The sequence below is a fragment of the Bubalus kerabau genome, chromosome 9 (genome assembly GCF_029407905.1).
Source record: "Bubalus kerabau isolate K-KA32 ecotype Philippines breed swamp buffalo chromosome 9, PCC_UOA_SB_1v2, whole genome shotgun sequence".
In the NCBI taxonomy this organism is placed as follows: domain Eukaryota; kingdom Metazoa; phylum Chordata; class Mammalia; order Artiodactyla; family Bovidae; genus Bubalus; species Bubalus kerabau.
The window spans coordinates 77,640,010-77,659,858 of NC_073632.1; the positions used below are offsets into that span (position 1 = coordinate 77,640,010).

The 19,849-nt window shown below is 37.4% G+C and overlaps 1 protein-coding gene across 3 annotated transcripts in view; it reads right to left on the reverse strand.

The window, feature by feature from the left end:
- The window catches only part of MED23 (mediator complex subunit 23), a 43,430-nt gene extending 26,937 nt beyond the window's left edge, over positions 1 to 16,493 (reverse strand). Inside the window, exons 1-11 of one of the 3 annotated variants that reach the window (XM_055535645.1) lie at positions 16,224 to 16,491; positions 15,835 to 15,866; positions 15,589 to 15,676; positions 13,174 to 13,298; positions 11,254 to 11,365; positions 9,753 to 9,851; positions 8,876 to 8,977; positions 8,372 to 8,441; positions 7,041 to 7,153; positions 5,590 to 5,685; positions 5,014 to 5,031 (exon numbers count right to left, since the gene is read on the reverse strand). In XM_055535645.1, coding sequence (XP_055391620.1) covers positions 5,014 to 5,031; positions 5,590 to 5,685; positions 7,041 to 7,153; positions 8,372 to 8,441; positions 8,876 to 8,977; positions 9,753 to 9,851; positions 11,254 to 11,365; positions 13,174 to 13,298; positions 15,589 to 15,676; positions 15,835 to 15,866; positions 16,224 to 16,271 — 903 coding nt within the window. In that variant the 5' untranslated portion in view covers positions 16,272 to 16,491. Of the gene's footprint in view, positions 1 to 5,013; positions 5,032 to 5,589; positions 5,686 to 7,040; positions 7,154 to 8,371; positions 8,442 to 8,875; positions 8,978 to 9,752; positions 9,852 to 11,253; positions 11,366 to 13,173; positions 13,299 to 15,588; positions 15,677 to 15,834; positions 15,867 to 16,223 lie in introns of all 3 variants that reach the window. The other 2 variants (XM_055535647.1, XM_055535646.1) reach the window with 2 other exon arrangements.
- Between the last annotated feature and the right edge of the window lie 3,356 nt (positions 16,494 to 19,849).

Genomic DNA, 19,849 nt, shown 5'->3' on the forward strand with positions numbered 1-19,849 from the left:
TTAGTTTTCAGGTCTCACCTAAAACAGGCTTCCCATTAACTTTTACTACAGACATCATTGTTCCAGAATGACAGAGGGAACTACATAGTAGAAAATTCTGTTATTTATTTCTTGAACAAAGATCATTTTAAAGATATATGAAATGGTGATAACAGTATTAATTTTACAATCTAATTCAAAATATGAAAATCCTGGATTTCCAGGAATCACATATTATGACAAGAGAGCGAACAAAGCAGTGTGTGATCTAAAAGTAGTCACCACTGGTTTACACTAGCTTTATATACAGATGTATATCTAAATATTCAATGTCTGTTTTTCAATGCGTGGTACTTATTTGATACTGAAATGGAAACTTCCTCTATTAGAAAAAAAAAAGACCTCAAAGTTAAAGCTATGTTCTTCCCTCTTAGAAGTCAAACATTATGCAGCTTTAATTTTTAATTAGACTATTTTAAAATCTAAAACAAGAAAAAGAATTGAGTTTAAACACTAAAATGAAAATGCAACTTCCCTTTCTAGAGGCAAAAAGGTTTATGCTTTGAAAGTGATTCAAAAGCTTTTATCAAAAGAAATGTTAAGCCATATTTTAAGCCATTTTCATATTTTAATAAAATGTTATATGACTTAATAGCCAGGCAGTTGGAAGCCTTACTAATGAATACAATACTAATATAGATGCATTCCCTATAAACTTTAGATGTGATTATTAGTCTTTTGCCATGAAAAAGGGATATGATTTCTTTAAATTTAGGGGAAAAATGCAAAATGGGGACGAATTTGGAAAAAAACAAAACATAATGAATAGCATCCCCTCTTTTGCATGCTTTCTGCCAGCTCCAAACTTGTAAAGCTCCAATATAGCTGCACTTCCTTAAAGCATGCAAATAAAACAAACATCTATCCAAAACAGTAAGCATCAATGGTTGTTTCATAATTTTTCCAAAAACACAATGCCATGATCACAGTTCAACCACATTACAGTTTTACGAAGAGCAATATTAACACCACCAGTTGGGACTACAGTACTTTTCCTCCAAATGTAATTATCATTATGAAGCAGAGCAAAGTGCAACAGACAACACTACAAACTATTTCTTAAATCAGCATGCAAAACTACTGTGTACAGGGCTTGAAATTCACTAGTTCTGCCAACCACCAACAACCTAAGAAATGTGTCAGACAACACAAATTTAGAGTGAGATCATTCGAAGTATACAAGAGTCAGAAAAATTTGTGAAAAGAAGTAAAGCCAGGATTTCCAGTAGGAATTTTTCGTTAGTGATGGGAATTTGGTTCTAGTTTGGAAACTAACCAATTTGTCATCTATTCCTCCACCCATGACAGTCTTCCATCAATCTGCTTCAGGAAAAAAGAATAAACTAAACAAGGTTGGTTTTTAGCACCTGGGTCATTTTTTTGAGTTTTCCATGTTAGTACTGGCTATTTGTTTTAAAGAACTGAATTTTAACCTACATATTTTTAGAAGTGTAGTGATTTATGGTCAAAGAGTTCATGATTCAGAGGAAAACCAAAAATACTAAGATTTTGGCAAAGTAAGAACTAGGAAATTTAAAGTCAAAGCTGACAATCATTCAGTATGTATTAAGACTCAAGACTACCCCCAAATTTTCTATTAATAGTTAAATCAGTCAGGTATATCTAGGGCACCAAATGCAGCTACTTAGTCTGAGGGTAGAAGAACATCTGTCAAAATTAACTCTGCATTTCCCAGGTGTTTTTGGTTAAATCCAAGGATAGTTCTCACACCATGCTTAGGAATAGCTTAAACTTACATTCCTCTTTTACTTGCCAATTTTAATAATACCAAAAAAAGAGAGAGAGAGAGAAGTATGGATTATAAAATGAGCTGTGCTGCTAACTAGAGTATGTTTTGTTTTAGTTTTCAACTGCTAAAAGGTAAGTTCATTAAAATTAAGACTCTCTACCACATAAATTATTTTATAAAGTGGAACATATCTGTAAATCGGTTTAATGACTTTAATTATCAATCACTAGACTGGTAGCCAATGGATGCTATGTCTATGACTATTCACAAGTTGCTGAAAGCTTTCATAAATTTAAGTCTTCAAGATGTAGGTATACAAGTTGAATTAGCTTACATCATACATATATGAATGTTTAGTTAAAGCCTCTTTTTAGCAGTAAGAATCTAAATTTAGCATTTTAATTTCTGCATAATGGTCAAACTGTATTGGAAACTTATTTTAGATTTTCAATCTGAAAATCAGCCACAAGGCATTAATGGAAACATGAATATTAATCCCCTCCATGCCCTTGATTTTTTTCCCACCACTATTTAAAATGGCAAATGATAATGCCTTCAGTCTTAGTAACCATATCCTATATTAAGTGGCCCCTGATATTTCCATGTAATGGTTTTGGTACTGCTTATGTGGTACAATTTTAACATATTATAATTAGGTGTGTGCATTCTAAATTGCTTCAGTTGTGTCCGACTCTTTGAGATCCTATGGACTGTAGCCCACGAGGCTCCTCTGTCCATGGGATTCTCTAGTCAAGAATATTGTAGTGGGTTGCCGTGCCCTCTTCCAGGGAATCTTCCCAACCCAAGGATCGAACCTGTGTTTCTTGTCTCCTGCGCTGGCAGGTGGGTTCTTTGGAAGCCCATGCACTTAGGTAGGCATTGGTTAATTTAAAAACCATTATTTCAGAGATAGAAATTAATTTTAAAGCAGTATTTATTCAGGACAACTTGGGAAGAAAAATCTCTTTGTATTTCATTTATCATATTCTCTACCAACCAGAACTGGAGTCCCCTGTCAGTTAATACCACTTTCAATGGTGCCTTTTAAGGATAAACTGAATGATCAGTCTAGTACTTCACTGTCTTAGCACTGCCAGAGTTCATACACCACCACATCTAAGAGCTTGAGGAATGAATCTGTTTTGTAATGCTCTTTTTCAGGAGAAGGAACACAAACTGTTGTGCAAACACACAAAACAGGATTCTTCCACTGTGAACACTCTACCCTACTGGTCACAGAACTGGGCTATTTATGACCTTCTGAATGCAACCGATTTTAGGATAAAGTACCATAGCCCAATTCCTACTGGAAAATACAATATGGACAGCTCTTAAAAGGTTTCAAAGCTTTAAGTAAATTATTGCATTGCTAGAGAAAGGATAAGAAAGTATAGTGCTGGATATAGTTCTGTAATGATAACAGATATGATAACTTGTTAATTTTTAGTCATATGCTTCTTATACAGTGTGCTCTCATTTTCCACCCTACTTTCTAGGTGGTAAAAATAATATGTCAATTCAGCATAAATCTTACATTTACAAATCCACTCACTACAGTGTTTTCTACCAAAACAATTACTGATGAATTGTGAACTTTTGACAATGTTTACACTACAGTGGGATCAATACTAATAATGTTCTGTCAGCATTTCCATTATAAACTTTATTTTTTACGGATTTATGTCTTAGTCATAAACTTTTTTTAGGTTGAAACTTGTTATTAAAAGGATCAGATCAGAAATATCCTTCTCTAAAGAGTTTCATCAGTTTCTTGTTTGAGAAGAGCTGCCCTCCAAAAGCAAAAAGTTAAGGATGGCTAAGGATATCTGGGGGGCGGGATTCAAATGACCATGGGTATGTTTATTCACCAAACTGCAAAAAAAACCTGAGTCAAGTATGCCTTAAAGTTCATTGCAAAAATTAGGTTTAAGACATAGCATGAAAGCATTCTTTCAAGGTTAACTGAATACTTACCTCTAACTCAAGTGAAAGCTCATCAGAGTTAATGACTTGGTGTTTAAGCTGTTACACTGACAGGTTATGTGAGGTAACTGTCAGCTACTGTGCTGTGAAGCAGTTTCAGTTTCACATGAACAACGGCTTGTCCAAACAAGGAGACTTGGTAAATTTTTCAGAAGAAAAAACTTAAAATAATAAAAGAGATACTGCTACTAGGGTGAGGTTTGGCATGCAAAGTTTCAACACTGAGCAAGTTTTATGGCCAAGCTATATGTCCTTAAAAATAGGGCTTTATAAATGGAAGCACTGGCACAACCTTCACTATAGTATTGCAAACAGCAACGCTATTTTATACAACTTGGACAAGAACGTCTTATTAAAATCAAAAAGCTGGTCTATTTTAATATGCTGGGCTCAAAAATTTTTAACAAAAATAATTAGAATCACTATTTTGCTTAAAATCTCAAAGGTGAAAAGTCCTGGAACAGACTTGGGAATGTATAAGAGTTTGTTTTATAAAGTCTGGCCATTTCGTGTTCCTCCTGCCACAGGTGGGCTTCCACTGAGAGGCGCTCACTCCAGGAGGGGGTCACTTCCGGCAAAGACTGACAAAGAAGGGTGTTTGTCAAGCAGGTGTGGGGTCACCTAAGAGTGTGACATTTCTTAGTCAATCTCCACGTTTCCAAAAAAACTTCCCCATGTGACGCTTACCACTCCAACTTGTAAAAGTAACGTATCTCTGTTAAACTGTTTTTTTCTCTTTTTTTGTTTTGTTTTTAATTTGTTTTTGTTTTTAGGCAAAGCAAGGCAGGTATTTTTATTGATGTTGTTGTTTGTTTATGTTTTAATTATCTGGAAAGATAAAGGCCACCACAAATCTTTCCATCTCTGAAAATTCCACCAGGCTAGCTTTAGCCCTAAAGTAGGAAAAACAGTAAAATGGAGTGGGAAGGAAAAACAACTCATCAAAAAGTGACAGGCTTTATCAAATGCCAAGTGTTGTCTCTTGATTAAAAAAAAAAAAAAAAAAGAATATTAAAAAAAAAAAACAAAAAACAAACAAACACCAAAAACCAAAACCAAAAACAATCCACCAAAAACAACTCTCATATCCCAAGAAGAAATTCATTTTAGTGGCCTTGGTCTCAGCATGGTCCTGCCAATTTCAAGCCCTGACCATACATGTATTCTCTAAATGGAATCAGTGGCTACAAAGCGGCCAGCGTATCGTTAGTCACAATACAACAGTAAGGTTGTGAACATACCTGAGCAATGTTCAAGGTCTAGAGCATTGGAGGATGGGCAGGACAAGACAGGACAGAACAAAAATAAAGGAAGAAAAAAAGAAAAGACAAAACAGTGACTATGAGGCCAGCCTCAAGGAACCCAGAGTCAGCACAAACCCGCCCACATGTTAAACCACCAAAAACATACACCAAAAAGAAAAAAAAAAAAAAAAAAGGCAAAAAACCAGCAATTGAGGCCATGCTGAAGATACCAAGGGTTATAAAAATAGACACCCAAACAACAAAAAAAAAAGTCAAAAATTATGGTTAAGTCATGTGTAGGTTTCTCTGGCAAAAGGTATACTTGAAACTGGCCTTATAGAAAAAAAAGCAATGCAAAATAAACCAACTTTTAAAATATCTCCTTTTTAATTTAAACATTCTTAAAGCAATATATAAATGATAGAAACAATATATTACTTAATAAACCATATATTAAAAAAAATCATCAAATAGTTCTTAACTGTTTTGCTCAGTTAGCTATAGCAAAGAAAAGAGAAAAGAATAGTGCAGATTCTATGCAGAATTTACTAGGTGTCCAGCACAGTACAGTACCTGCTTATTTAAACCTAGCATATTGCAGACCATATCCCTGGAATAAGGCTGCTCCAAAACATATCTCAACAAAGCAGTCTGTGGTTCAAACAGATCCTTTAAAGAAAATAAAGAAAATCATTGCTTCAAGATCAGAGTTAATGTTCATTCAAAAAATTTGAAATTGGGATAAAAGAATCCTCTAAAGGCTCTTGTTACCTTCACACAGTAGGCAGAATCTAGTGGGAAAAAATCAAAGGATTTTAGTGTTTACATTAATCTGCTCCCACCCTTCATTTGATAAATGATGTTACTGAGTTGAAGGGACTTGCTCATGGTCATAGAGAGAACTTTAGGAATGGCTTCGGCCACAGTCATGTGAAAGTCTTAAGCATCACTGTAAGGAAAGGATTTTCTGCCCAGAAATCTATCAAAGAGGAAAGGAGGCAGTTTCTAACCATTCTTCTGTAAGTATAAACGTAAACATCATTTCCAGATTTGGGAAGACAAATGACTTGACAGCACAGGGATTTATAGTGTAGATTCCGACTCAGACTATCTGAGTTCAAATCCTGACCATACTGTTTGTAAAGTTAACACTCCACTCTGTGTCTCAGTTTCATCACCCGGATAATGGAAATAGTAAGATGATAGTTAAGAATAAAAGTTGTTATGAAGTGAAGTTCTTAAAACTGGGCCTGGCATATAGGAAGTACACAATAAGTTTATCTGTTTTTATTACTGCTATGATTGTAAATTCCATTTAGTTTATCACTTTTTCATCTTTCAAAGTTTTGCTGACTAATATCCCAAGAGCTGTGAACTGTCACCTTAGTTGTACTATTTTACCCTCCTTCACTTTGGGATAAGTCTCCCAATCACTCTCTACAACATTTTTGACATGAAACATTTATAGAAAACTATCTGGCCCTCCCTATAACCTGCTCTGTCATCCCTCCAAACCCCAAGATAGTAAGATAAATCTGCCATATGTGTTTCATCAAAGCTTTATGTCTATATCTCATATTTCATATTATGGATATATGTGGATTTTTCTCCTTGAGAAATTTCTACTCTACTTTTGTCCTTCCCCACCTCTCCCCTTTTGAAAAAAATGCAACAAATAAGGAGGCTCACTCTCCAAGTTTTAGGGACACTGCAAATTCATGTTTAGTCCTTGCTTTGTAAAGGAAAAGTGAAAACAAGGAATCAATTTAAAAATTCAATTATCTAACACCAAGTACTTGGCCAGGAAGTGGGCCGCTGGAACATAAACACAATAATATCACAAACCACAGGCTAAACTTGGATCCTGAAATCATATGACATAAACCATAGTATATGGTTATAAACTATCTTTCATTGAATATTTACTTTTTCAGTCTATGAAGAGACAATTTAGCATTACACAATATATAATCTTGGATGAAGACTCTGATGGATCAAAAGCTCCATCATATTGAGCAACATACCTTATCATATGGCAAAAGGCCTTTCAAAGGAAAACGGAGAGTTGCAGGGTCCAATTTCCATGAATTACAAATGGCACCCGAATTATTTACAACTGGTAGAAGGCTGCAACGGCCTGTAGGTATTACAAAAAATGCTTCTAAATAAATGTGAACATAGCAATGCCTAGTCCTTCATTCACTCTACAAATTTAATGAATATCATGCTGAACCAGGCACTGGTTAATGTTAATGAATATCATGCTGAATATCATGCTGAACCAGGCACTGGTTAAAAATATGTTTTAATTAGCTAGAAGTCTGGGGATTTTCTTTGAATATTTTTAGCCCAGCTGGTTAAAGACCAAATTGTACAAAACTTCCAAACTCACAAATGTTGCATTTGTCCAGGGACAGAGTTTAGCAAGCTACAATCCATGAACCAAATCCACCTGCTCTCATTAAGTTTTACTGGAATGCTATTCCTTTTGCACTCTAATGGCAGAGTTGAGTAGCTGTAAGAATGCATAGCCCACAATGCCAAAATATCTGTTGTATCACCATTTATAGAAAAAGTTTACAGACCTTTAATCTCAGGTCAAACTAAGTAACTTTAAACACGATGTTCCTAGAGGCCTTAGATGTAGTAATATGACCATTAATCAGTTCATGTATCCAATGCCTGATAAATATTGTCACTGGGATGTCCTACAGGCACCTTAAGTTCAATATAACATAAACTAAATTCATCCTCTCTTCTCAAACCTGCACCACTTTCCGTAATTCATCAAATGATGTCAATATCCTCTCAGTTATGAAAGCTAAAAGCCTAAGAATTATCGGTCTAGTGTCCTTTTCATTTCCTTTTTGTATTTTCAGTGCCCAGAATAGTACCTGACTCACAGAAAGTGCTAAAACTTGGTCATTGATTAAATAAGGGTCTATAATGCCAGGCTGTTCTGAGGCTACCATGATTTCTAGAAGTAATTCAGGAATATACATATGAGAACTGTAAAAACTGTAAATCATGTGCTTATTTTTAAAAGGAAATTCAGAGACTCTAATAAACATGAAACAAGTGGAAAACAAAATAAATTATATACAGAGCAAAGGTATGAACTGGAAGGGGCTGGGAGTCAGACAATGTGGTGGGCTAGAGCCAGAGAGACAGATTTGCTGAGACTTCCAGGTGCCTGGGGAGTAGAGTTATACTCTACAGAGTATAAAAGCTCCTAGAGTTATACTAAAATGGCAAGTCACCAAGACATGTATAAGATTTCATCCATCAACTAGGTTCAGTAGTCAGCTCACTAAAAATCAGGTACTATTTAGAATAGTTTAAATTATAATCCTACCACAAATGGAGTTTATCCTTGCTGTTGGCCTGAAGGTATCCACAAAGTCTGATACCAGGTTTCCAAGCAACTAAAACAAAATAAAATGAAAACAAGTAAGTAGAAAAATAAAATCAAGATGCTCTGAATATAAGAATCATTTACATAAAATGAGATAATATGTAAGATTTAGTACAGTTCCTGGCACGTAAAACTACTAAAAGGTTAGTTCTCTTTCACGTCCTCCTAAACAATTACTTGCCAGTTCATTTATCCCTGAATTAAGCCAGGTCATACCACCATGTCCTTAGCTATTTGATGAAACTGTGTATATTTTATGAAATGATATATATATATAAACTATCTCAACAGGATAGCAGAGAAATGAAAGAAATGCATCATAAAAAAAAAAAACCACATATTATCTAAGGATAAAGTACCATTAAAAAATAAGCACACAAAAAATCAGATTAATATAATAATTTTTAATAAAAATTTCTATTAAAAAAAAAACATCAAATTTACCCAATGTGGAAGTTTTCCCTCAGGATATAGTTTTCTGATCTCTGTGACTGCAAAATATGCTGGTAGTAAACAAGCATTTCTTTCCAAGATATATGCTATAACCTAGGAAAAATAAAAGGGCTATGTTATTATTTTGAATAGTCCCACAGATGTGCCCTTTAAATCCAACAACAATGATATTTAAAAAGTAGAGATATGATTTCATGGATTCAGTTGGCTTAAATATAAGAATTCATTTAAATGTGAAATCTAAAAATGAAGATTAATACAATGATTGCTGATAGTAAATAACAGACTAGATTCCTGATAGCAAGTAACACTGAACATACATTAAATATTGGTAGACTTCCCTGTTGGATCAGGTGGCAAAGAATCCGCCTGAAATGCAGGAGACCAAAGTTCGATCCCTGGGTCGGGAAGATCCCCTAGAGAACGGAACGGCAACCCACTCCAGTATTCTTGCCTGGAGAATCCTATGGACAGGGGGGCCTGGCAGGCTATAGTCCATAGGGTCACAAAGAGTCAGAAACGACTGACTGACGAAAACCAACCGGAAGGCACAGACTAAAATAACAATTCTTGCAACATTAGGTACAAAGCACAAAGATCTTTAAAGTGGCCCATAGGACGACATCTTATAATGGTTGAAGATACAATAATATCAATGTTGTTGTTTTCATAATTAAAAACTATGAATTAAAATGTAAAATTTCCTTTGGAAATACAGTGGAAGTGAAACTGTACCTTTAAAATATGATTTTTGTAGAAGTAAAGAAATGGAACATTTTACACACTACTGTAAATTTTAAAAGCACAGAACTATAAAACTAGACATCTTTAGGAGATGATCAAAGAATTGCAGACAAGTTTAAATTACCTCTCTTGCTGCCAAAAGCTGCTGTACAACAGCTGAGCTCACTGTATTGGGAATTGTCAAGATTTTCTCCAAAATCACTTTTAAGAGATCTCGAACACCCTGATAGAACAAAAAGTCATGGATTAAATTTTTTAAAAGTCCCGGGTGCCGGTTAAAATGCCTAAAGCTTTCAAGATTATATACTTGGAAAAATATGTAATCCTCAAAGTCACACTTTTAATTTTTCTGTAACAAAGCTAACATTCAAACCCCTAACTAACCCAAGAGAAGCATCATGTTCCAAAGCAGAATTCTGAAGACTGGCTTGCCATATGAATGAACAAAGGAAGTCACTTATAGATAAAAATTAAACTTTTCGCATTCCATTCAGCTTATCTCACCCTCATAACATTAGAAAAGTTTCTATTATTACGAGGGACCAAAAAGTTTAATTTGAGCTTAACAGACAAAATTATATTTGGAAGAACTTGAAAATACTCTGAAAGACATGGACAATAAATATTCAACTTTTTGGCAGACAACCTTTTTTGCATCTTCCTTTTGGTATATATTCTAACTTCATTCCCTCTTTCTCATCATCCATCACATACTTTAACCCCTCAAACTTAGTCAATAAGGCTATTCTGCTAACTGGTCATCTATTCAGATCTATTACCAGTTGCATTATTTCAGAGCAGAATCTAATACACAGAGAAGACATTTCATTCCATAGTATAAACTATGTGATCAGTCAAAGACAGAACATATACATGAAAGAAACAATTATGAAGCACCATACAAATAAGGAAGTAAAAACTACATATTAACCTGCTAAGGAAAGTGAAGTACAAGTAAATAATCAGAAAAGGCTTCTTAGAACCAATTTTGTATGAAATCATGACTCTGGCCAATAATTATGTTAAATCATTTGAGATCAGTGGAAATACAGATATAATGCACAGGGTCAGGTATCCGCCAAGTCTTTCAAGAGACAATAACTCAAGTGGCTTGAATGAAGCAGAAGCTTCTGCAGCTGTGGAACTCCTGAGCGGTGTTATGAGACACAATTAGAGAGTGTATGCTGTTGGTTTTGGTCAAGAGCAGAGTGCTGAAGATACCAGTTAAGGAATGACAGTGTCCAAGGTGGCCAAGGTGAAGCAGGATTTGCTCCCTTTGTCAGCTGATGCCTGCATCCCTTCTCAATTCCACACCTCCCTGCTCTATGCCCTTCCATTGGAAAGGGGCCCCGACATCATAAGATCTGTGGCATGAGAGAACCGAGTCTGCTTGGTGACTCCCTACTTGTCATAGAAGTTCACCAGCCACCTGCACTTTTAAGAATGTTGGGAGAGGAGCAGAGAGCTGTGGGAAACATTGGGCGATTTTAAAACTCCTTCAGGAAATACAACAAAAAAGAGACAGATTTTATAAATGCTTCCACTTCATTTATGTGAAATTAATATACACCGAAAAATTAATCATATCTGACAGCAATTACTTTTTATAATCGGAAAAAAAATACCTTGTAATCCACCCCTCCAATTATTTTCCGAACCAGTTTAAATGTTAAGGCCCAAAGCTGTGTTCTTTCCCATTCAAGTGTGTCAGAGTTTATCAGGGATTCACAAACCATCCTAGAAAAAAGGAATACCCATTCCAGTTACAAGACAGGATTTTTGTAAGTTCTCTAATAGCTAAGGTCCATAAACTCTGGATATTATATTTGTCACAGTAAGTGTTACTAATTGTCATAAAGGTACATTACTCAAGCACACTTTCAAAAAATTACATAAAGCATTTTATATTTTTTACTTATATGAAAGACTAAACCCAAAGTAGAACTAAACCCAAAGGAGACTCCTTACCGTCTTGAGCCACCAGCAAAGTCCTAAAATAGAACTGCTCCTGCTGCTAAGTCGCTTCAGCCCTGTCCAACTCTGTGCAACCCCACAGACAGAAGCCCACCAGGCTCCCCCATCCCTGGGATTCTCCAGGCAGGAACACTGGAGTGGCTTGCCATTTCCTTCTCCAATGCATGAAAGTGAAAAGGAAGTCGCTCAGTCGTGTCCGACTCTTAGCGACCCCATGGACTGCAGCCTACCAGGCTCCTCTGTCCATGGGATTTTCCAGGCAAGAGTACTGGAGTGGGGTGCCATTGCCTTCTCCAAAGTAGAACTAAGTAATATTAATTATGTTATATTTTTGCTAGAAAGAAATGTACCAAAAGCTATTGGTTAAATGTGTATCATTAACCAATTAGTGGCAAACTGTGTTTTTCCAAGATGGCTGCAATAAGACTTTTGACCCCACATACTCTTCTAAAATGTGATATTGATGCTGCTCCCAGGAAGAGTATCAGTGTCAAAAGGGTAGAAAAAAAATCTATCCTCAGTTTGGGCAGGTCCAAGACTGGCAAATGGAAAGGCTTTCAAGGCAAGGTGATACAGCTTCTGCCTAGCCCTCTTATGAATGCTTGCTCCTGGACTCCACTACACTGTGAGAAAGTCAAGGTCACACAGAGAAGGCATATGTAGGTTCTGGCCAATAGTGCCAGCTGATGTCTCAGGTGACAGTTAAGCATATGAATGGGAAAATCTTTGTCATGACTCCAGTCATAGCCACCATCCGACTGCAAACACAAAACCTGAGAAAATCCTTCCTACTCCTTGCCCAAGCAAGCACTGTAATCGTGAATGTTAATAATAAAAGGATTATTACTGTTTTAAGTCATGAAGTATTGAGGCAATTCATCATCCAGCAAAAGTTAACTGGAACTGACCCAGGAATTTCACTCCTGGGTATATAACTAAAAAGTACAAAAACACTAATCTGAAAAGATACACACATCCCAATGGTCATAGCAGCATTATTTATAATCGCCAAGATAAGAAAGCAACCTAAGTGTCCCTCAACAGATGAATGGGTAAAGATGTCCCTCTCACTCACTCACACACGCGCACACACACACACACACACACACACACACACAGTGTACTACTCATCCACAAAAAAAGAATGACATTTTGCCATTTGCAATAACATGGACAGACTGGAAGAGTATTATGCTAAGTGAAATAAGTCAGACAGAGAAAGACAAATACTATATGACATCACTTATATGTGGAATCTAAAAAATTCAACAAACAAATCAGTGACTATAACAAATACAACAAACACTACCTGGAAAAGCTTGTCAAAGTGAGTGATTTTAATCCCTGGACTAAAAGGCAAAGCCTGCCTGGTTTTGAGCACCTGAAGTATACAATTTTAAGAATATTGCATCCTCAAAATTAAAACTGAGATACTATGAAGCACTTTTTGTTGACTGTAACTGCCTTCTTTATTCTCTTATCCTTTTACAACAACCACCTCAACCAATTTCTAAACATTAATTAAAAAAAAGAAAATTTTTTAGATTGCTCATATTCATCATTAACCATACCTGGGTGGAAGGAGACCAGTCTCGACTGCCATTGCTAAGCAGTCATAAAGAAAAGAAATTCTTTTAGGACTATGCTGACCATGAATGAATTTAACAATCCACTGGATGCACTGTTCATGAGATTCCTGGAAAATTAGAAAATGATCACATTTTAGGTCTAAACTTGTATTTTATAAGTAACAAAAAGCTAATAGCATCTGGGAGTATATATGAAGACTATGAGTGAGATACTTCATTATAAATTAATGGATGAAAACAATTTAAAAAGAACTGAAAAAATTCAGATGTAGTAGCTGAGTTATATTAAGCTTAAAATCACACAATTATATAGATTAAAACTTCCACCGTATTTACTATATGGGACCTCCAAAAAGAGTATGATTTTATTAACATATTCATGATCAACAAAAAAGTCTAGCAAAGACTGTGCAAGGCACTGTAAGCAGTGCCCTTAATGGCAGATATAAATATCCCTGTCACTGGAGGAAAAACCCACTATGAATTAGTACATCAGTCTCATGAGAATTTAGTGAATCTGATCCCTAAGAGCCAAATCAGTTATGAACTAATGACATATCCAATTTCTAGACCTGCAAAACTTTAAATATGATACCAAAACGTGGTGCCCAAATCAAAGATTACCTGCCAGAATATTCTAAAGATGTCCTGCTCTGTGCTACCACTGTCCCTCATACACATTTCTATTGCTGAATAAATAGTGCTGGTTTATAAATACTTATTTTCTTCCTGGATCCTCCGTCAGAAAACAAAATTCTTGAAGACAAGGGTTTTATCTTAAATCATACAGTGTTTAATCAATTATTAAAACATTAAAATGTTAGAAAGATGTAAGATGTTCAATATCACTCACAGAAATGCAAAATAAAACTACACTTAGATAAAATTTCTCATGTTTTAGACTGGTAAAGATCAAAAAGCTCAATAACATGCTACTGTGAGGCTTGAGGGAATAGCAATATATATCCCACTGATATATTGCTAGTGGGAGGATAAATTGGTAAAACCCTTATGGAAGCTATTAGATTATTTTTATAAAAACTATACATAGAAATATCCTCTGACCCAGCAATAATATATTCTGTGTCCCCTGCCTAAAACTATTCATTACAGTATTATTTAAAGAGAAAAAGGTAAGAAGCAACCCATCACATGGTGCTGCTGCTAAGTCGTTTCAGTTGTGTCCGACTCTGCGTGACCCCATAGACGATGGCCTCCTACCAGGCTCCTCTGTCCCTGGGATTCGGGGGGACTGGTTAAACAAAGGATGCTGCGGCCATATATTAGGATATAATGCTGCTCCAACTCCAGGAGTTGGTGATGGACAGGGCGGCCTGGCGTGCTGCAATTCATGGGGTCGCAAAGAGTCGGACACGACTCAGTGACTGAACTGAACTGAACTGAAGAAAGACAGAGGACAGAAGTAACTTTAAATGGATTGATATAAAAGTATATCAATTTGAGAACTTAAGAGGGAAAAAGCAAGGTGCTAATGAATAATGTACATGGCATAGACATTCTATAACAATGATTCTATGCATTAAACACTCCAGAAGGAAACATAAACTGGAAACGCTGATTGCAGAAGAAAAAAAAACAAATGACTAAGCTAAGAGAAGCAGAAGGCAGAAAATCTTACTCACTGGGTGGAATTTTTGGTACCTCTTTGCATTTTGTATCGTATGAATATATTAGAAAATAATCAAAAGTAAAAGAAATGTAAAAGAACAAATGTATTGCAACTATGCAATTCATTTCTGAGTAGTGAGTCTTAGTCACTAGTGGCTCAACTGTAAACAGTTCTCATTTTCCTACTTATAAGGCATCATAAGAAGGTAATAATATACTACTGGATCATGAATTCTTTAAGGTTCAAACATTTTATCTTTTACAAGGCTGCAGTTTCTGGTGAGTGCTCTTTGTTATTAAGTTTTACTGTACTTGCCTCAATTTTGTTAAAGTATCTTTGGATCCTTACTGTGGCATCTTTGTTTCTTTACTATAGTATCTTTATTATAATATCTTTGTATCAATGCTGGACCAGTTCCTTTGCTGATTAAATGAATGAAGTTTTTATCCATTACAACTCCTAACACAGTTGTTCTGAAGTGCACTAAATAAATCAGAATAGGATGAAAATGGTTTTATGTAATCTAACTTGGGAGAGATTTATAAAAACAACTCACACTGTGCTATGGTCAACTTGATTTTTCAATATAGATTCTCTACTGGAAGAATACAAGTTGAAACGAACGGAAGCCAGAATAGACAAATAAAAGATGATGACAATTTTATTTCACCTTTTCCAGAAAAATCTTAACAGCAACATCAAAGTAAGTGTAAAAAAATAAAGGGCCAAAAATCATCAGCTGACTGTATTAAACATGCAGTGCTCACCTGAGAAAGACCAGCCCAAAATTGTCTGAAGGCCCCTAAACAGCTAATAAGTTTTGTTTTTTCATCTTCAGGGGTGTCCATAAACATGCTAAAAAACAAAAATCGAATTATTTGCCACTAGTGTTAAAAATGTAATTCAACATAAGCAGAATAGTAGATCTTATAAACCTCCAAGACAGAGCTAAAGAAAATCTTACAAAGATACCATTAGGTAAAAACTCAAAGATCTGCCATGTATACACTCACCCAGGGAAAGCCTCTTCTATAATCTCCGTTTTCTGTTAAAAAAAAAAAAAAAAGTAAACAACATGATTTTTTTTTTTTTTAATTTTAAGGGAGGGAGAGGGGCCTCCCCGAGCAAAATGATACAGTGCAACATAGGGCAAATCACCTTATCAGCAACGAGGAGAAACAAACAATACCCACCTGCTTGGTCTGTAACAAAGGGTGTTGTGGATTTCAAATGAGACTGAATTTGACAGCAGTTTGAGAATCGCTCAACCCTTGCACACATACTCGATGTCACAACAAGGAAGAGGTGGGGGGAGGTTGCGTGGGCCAGATTTCTTGAGCCGCTGCTCCCCAGCCACCCCCTCACCCAGTCATCGCCCAGGATCCCTGGCAGTTCCACTCACCACCACCTCCTCAAAAATGCTCTGTAGTTGCGTCTCCATCTGGACCATCACCCTCGCCTGCCTTGGACGCCAGGAGCGCGGCACGGGTCAGGCCCGAGCTCTGTCAATGGATGGGCAGAGGGCCGGAGACGCCTGCAGGTAACTTCAACTCGCCGGGGTCAACTTCTTCCTTGGGCACCAAGCCCGCACTGTCCCCTCCCGGGCCCAGCAATCAGCCGGAACCCGCACGGAAGCCTGGGGCTCTGGGTGTGCGCTGACTATGGCACCCACAGAAACAAGAGACCCAGCCAGATGGTTCCGCCTGTGGAGAAGCACGATCCACGAGCCAGATGCGAGCGCCCCCAAGTGAAACCTCCAGCCTAAGGCAGCGCCGCCTGAGACATCTGTATGCATGTCAAGAAGCAACAGAACCGGGCATAGAACAACGGACTGGTTCCAAATTGGGAAAAGGAAAGTGAAAGCGAAGTCGTGATCGACTCTTTGCGACCCCTTTGACTGTAACCCACCAGGCTCCTTAATCCACGAATTTTCCAAGCAAGAATATTGGAGTAGGTTGCCATTCTCGAGGGATCTTCCCGACCCTGGGATCAAACCCGGGTCTCCCTCATTGCAGGCAGAGGCTTTACCGTCTGAGCCACCAGGGAAGCCCATCAAATCAGGAAAGGAGTACATCAAGCCTGTATAGTGTCACTCTGCTTATTTAAGTTATATGCAGAGTACATCATGAGAAATGCCAGGCTAGTTGAAGCACAAGCTGGAATCAAGATGGCCCGAAGAAATATCTATAACCTTAGATATGCAGATGACACCACCCTCATGACAGAAAGTGAAGAACTAAAGAGTCTCTTGATGAAAGTGAAAGATGAGAGTGAAAAAAACTGGCTTAAAACTCAACATTAAGAAAACTAAGATCGTGGTATCTGGTCCCATCACCTCATGGAAAATAGATGGGGGAACAATGGAAACAGTGAGAAATTTTATTTTCTTGGGCTCCAAAATGACTGCAGATGGTGACTGCAGCCATGAAATTAAAAGATGCTTACTCCTTGGAAGAAAAGCTATGACCAACCTAGACAGCATATTAAAAAGCAGAGACATTACTTTACCGACAAAGATCCATCTAGTCAAACCTATGGTTTTTCCGGTAATTATATATGGATGTTAGAGTTGGACCATAAGGAAAGCTGAGCACCGAAAAATTGATACTTTTGAACTGTGGTGTTGGAGAAGACTCCTGAGAGTCTTCTGGACTGCATGGAGATTCAATCAGTCAATCCTAAAGGAAACCAGTCCTGAATATTCATTGGAAGGAGTGATGCTGAAGCTAAAGCTCCAATACTTTGGCCACCTGATGCAAAGAACAGACTCATCTGAAAAGACCCTGATGCTGGGAAAGATTGAAGGCGGGAGGAGAGCGGGATGACAGAGGATGAGATGGTTGGATGGCATCACCGACTCAATGGGCATGAGTTTGAGTAAACTCTGGGAGTTGGTGATGTATAGGGAGGCCTGGCATGCTGCAGTCCATGGGGTCACAAAGAGTTGGACATGACTGAGTGACTGAACTGAACTGCACTGAAGAACTTCTAAAAACCTGATATAAAGAATTCAAATTTTCTGCTGGAGACTAACTTCAAGAGTTATCCTGAGTGTATTAGTTTGCTGCCATAGCAACAGAAATGGGTGGCTTAAAAACTAAAGTGGTATTTTCTCACAGTTCTGGAGGTTAGAAATCCAAGATCAAGTTGGTAAAAAGTTGAGATCAAAATTTCCTATTTTTCTCAGTATGTCAAAATCCATTAATATCATTATTTATATTTATAAACACATCAGAAATATTTACAATTCATAGGTATATCAGTTGGTTGGTTTCTTTGGAGGCCTCTCTCCTTGGCTTGTGAGTGGCTGTGTCTTACCTGTGCCTCACATGGTCCTCCCCAGTGCGTGTCTGTGGCTGACTTCTATTCTTATAAGTACACCACTCATACTGGGCCCACCACAATGACCTTATTTTAACTTAATTACCTCTTTAAAGACCCCATGTCCAACTAAAATTATGTTTTGAAGATGTATATTTGAGGGGCATACAATTCGGCCTCAAAACTATTTCCTCTGGGCCACCAAATGCTTGTCCTTGTAGCATGCAAAATACATTTCACCCATCACAATAGCTCACAAATCTTAGCCATGCTAGCATAAACTCCAAGTCCAAAATTTTGTCTAAATATCTAAATCAGGTGTAGGTCAGACTTGAGGTGTGAGGCATCCTTAGGCAATATTCCCTTCCAGTTATGAGTTAAAAAGCCATAAAATTAAAAGATGCTTGCACCTTGGAAGAAAAGCTATGACAAACCTAGACAGTGTATTAAAAGCAGAGACATCACTTTGCTGACAAAGGTCTGTCCAGTCAAAGCTAAGGTATTTCTAGTAGTCATATAGGGATGTGACAGTTGGACTATAAAGAAAGCTGAATGCTGAAGAATTGATGCTTTTGAACTGTAGTGCTAGAGGAAACTCTTGAGAGACCCTTAGACAGCAAGATCAAACCAGTTAATCCTAAAGGAAATCTACCCTCAATATTCATTGGAAGGACTGATGCTAAAGATGAAGCTCCAATACTTTGGCCATCTGATGCGAAGTGTCGACTCACTGGGAAAGACCCTGGTGCTGGAAAAGTTTGAGGCAGGAGGAGAAGAGAGTGAGAGAGGTTGAATTGGTTGGATGGCATCATCAACTCAATGGACATGAGTTTCAGCAAACTCCATGAGATAGTGAAGGACAGGGAAGCCTGGTATGCTGCATTCCATGGGGTTTCAAAGAGCTGGACATGACTGAGCAGCTGAACAGCAAAAACAGGGAATCTGTGAAACCAGGTAACAAGTTATCTGCTTCCAAAGCATAAAGGTAGAACAGCCTAGGATATACATCCCCATGTCCAAAAGGGAAAAATGAAAGAAATAAAGGGGTCACAAGTTCCAAGCAACTCTGAAACGTAGCTGGGCAATTTCCTTTAGATTTTGAGGCTTTTGGTGTGATGCTCTGTCATCCAGGTTGGGGATGGGGGTCAGCTCAGGAGAGTTTGTAGGTAGTTGACTGGAATGACATGGGCATCCAAGCATGGGAGGAGATAGTGGTGAGGTTGAGAGGTTGAGAAGAAAAGAGAGGCTTTCTTCCTTTTTTAGCAAAAAGAAAAATTATGTGGAGCCGACCAAAACAGATGGAGCAAAAGGGTGAACATAAAAGTGTACCCAAGGAAGTGTGTTAGTGGTCACACCAATGTGATTAAATTGGTTCAAAGCAGAGGCTTGGCACTGGGAACAGGAAATGCATCAAAAGTTCAGGAAACAAGCAAAGGTGGAAAAGGAGATTATGGTGACCAGTAGGACTTGGACAAAGTGAGATCACCTAGGGTGTCTTTGTAAAGAAGGCCAGATCACTGTTAGAGCCGGCCTTCAGACAAATAGTTGGGTCTGCCTGGAGGATGAGTCCAGAGTAGTACGTCTCAGAATTGGAGAGCTCTGAAAGCCAGGATGGGTAGTTTGAGTCAGCAGCTATTGAGACCATCATTTTGGGTGTATGAACAAAGGAGTGAACTTTGAGGAAGAGAGAAGCCTTCCAGCCCCACC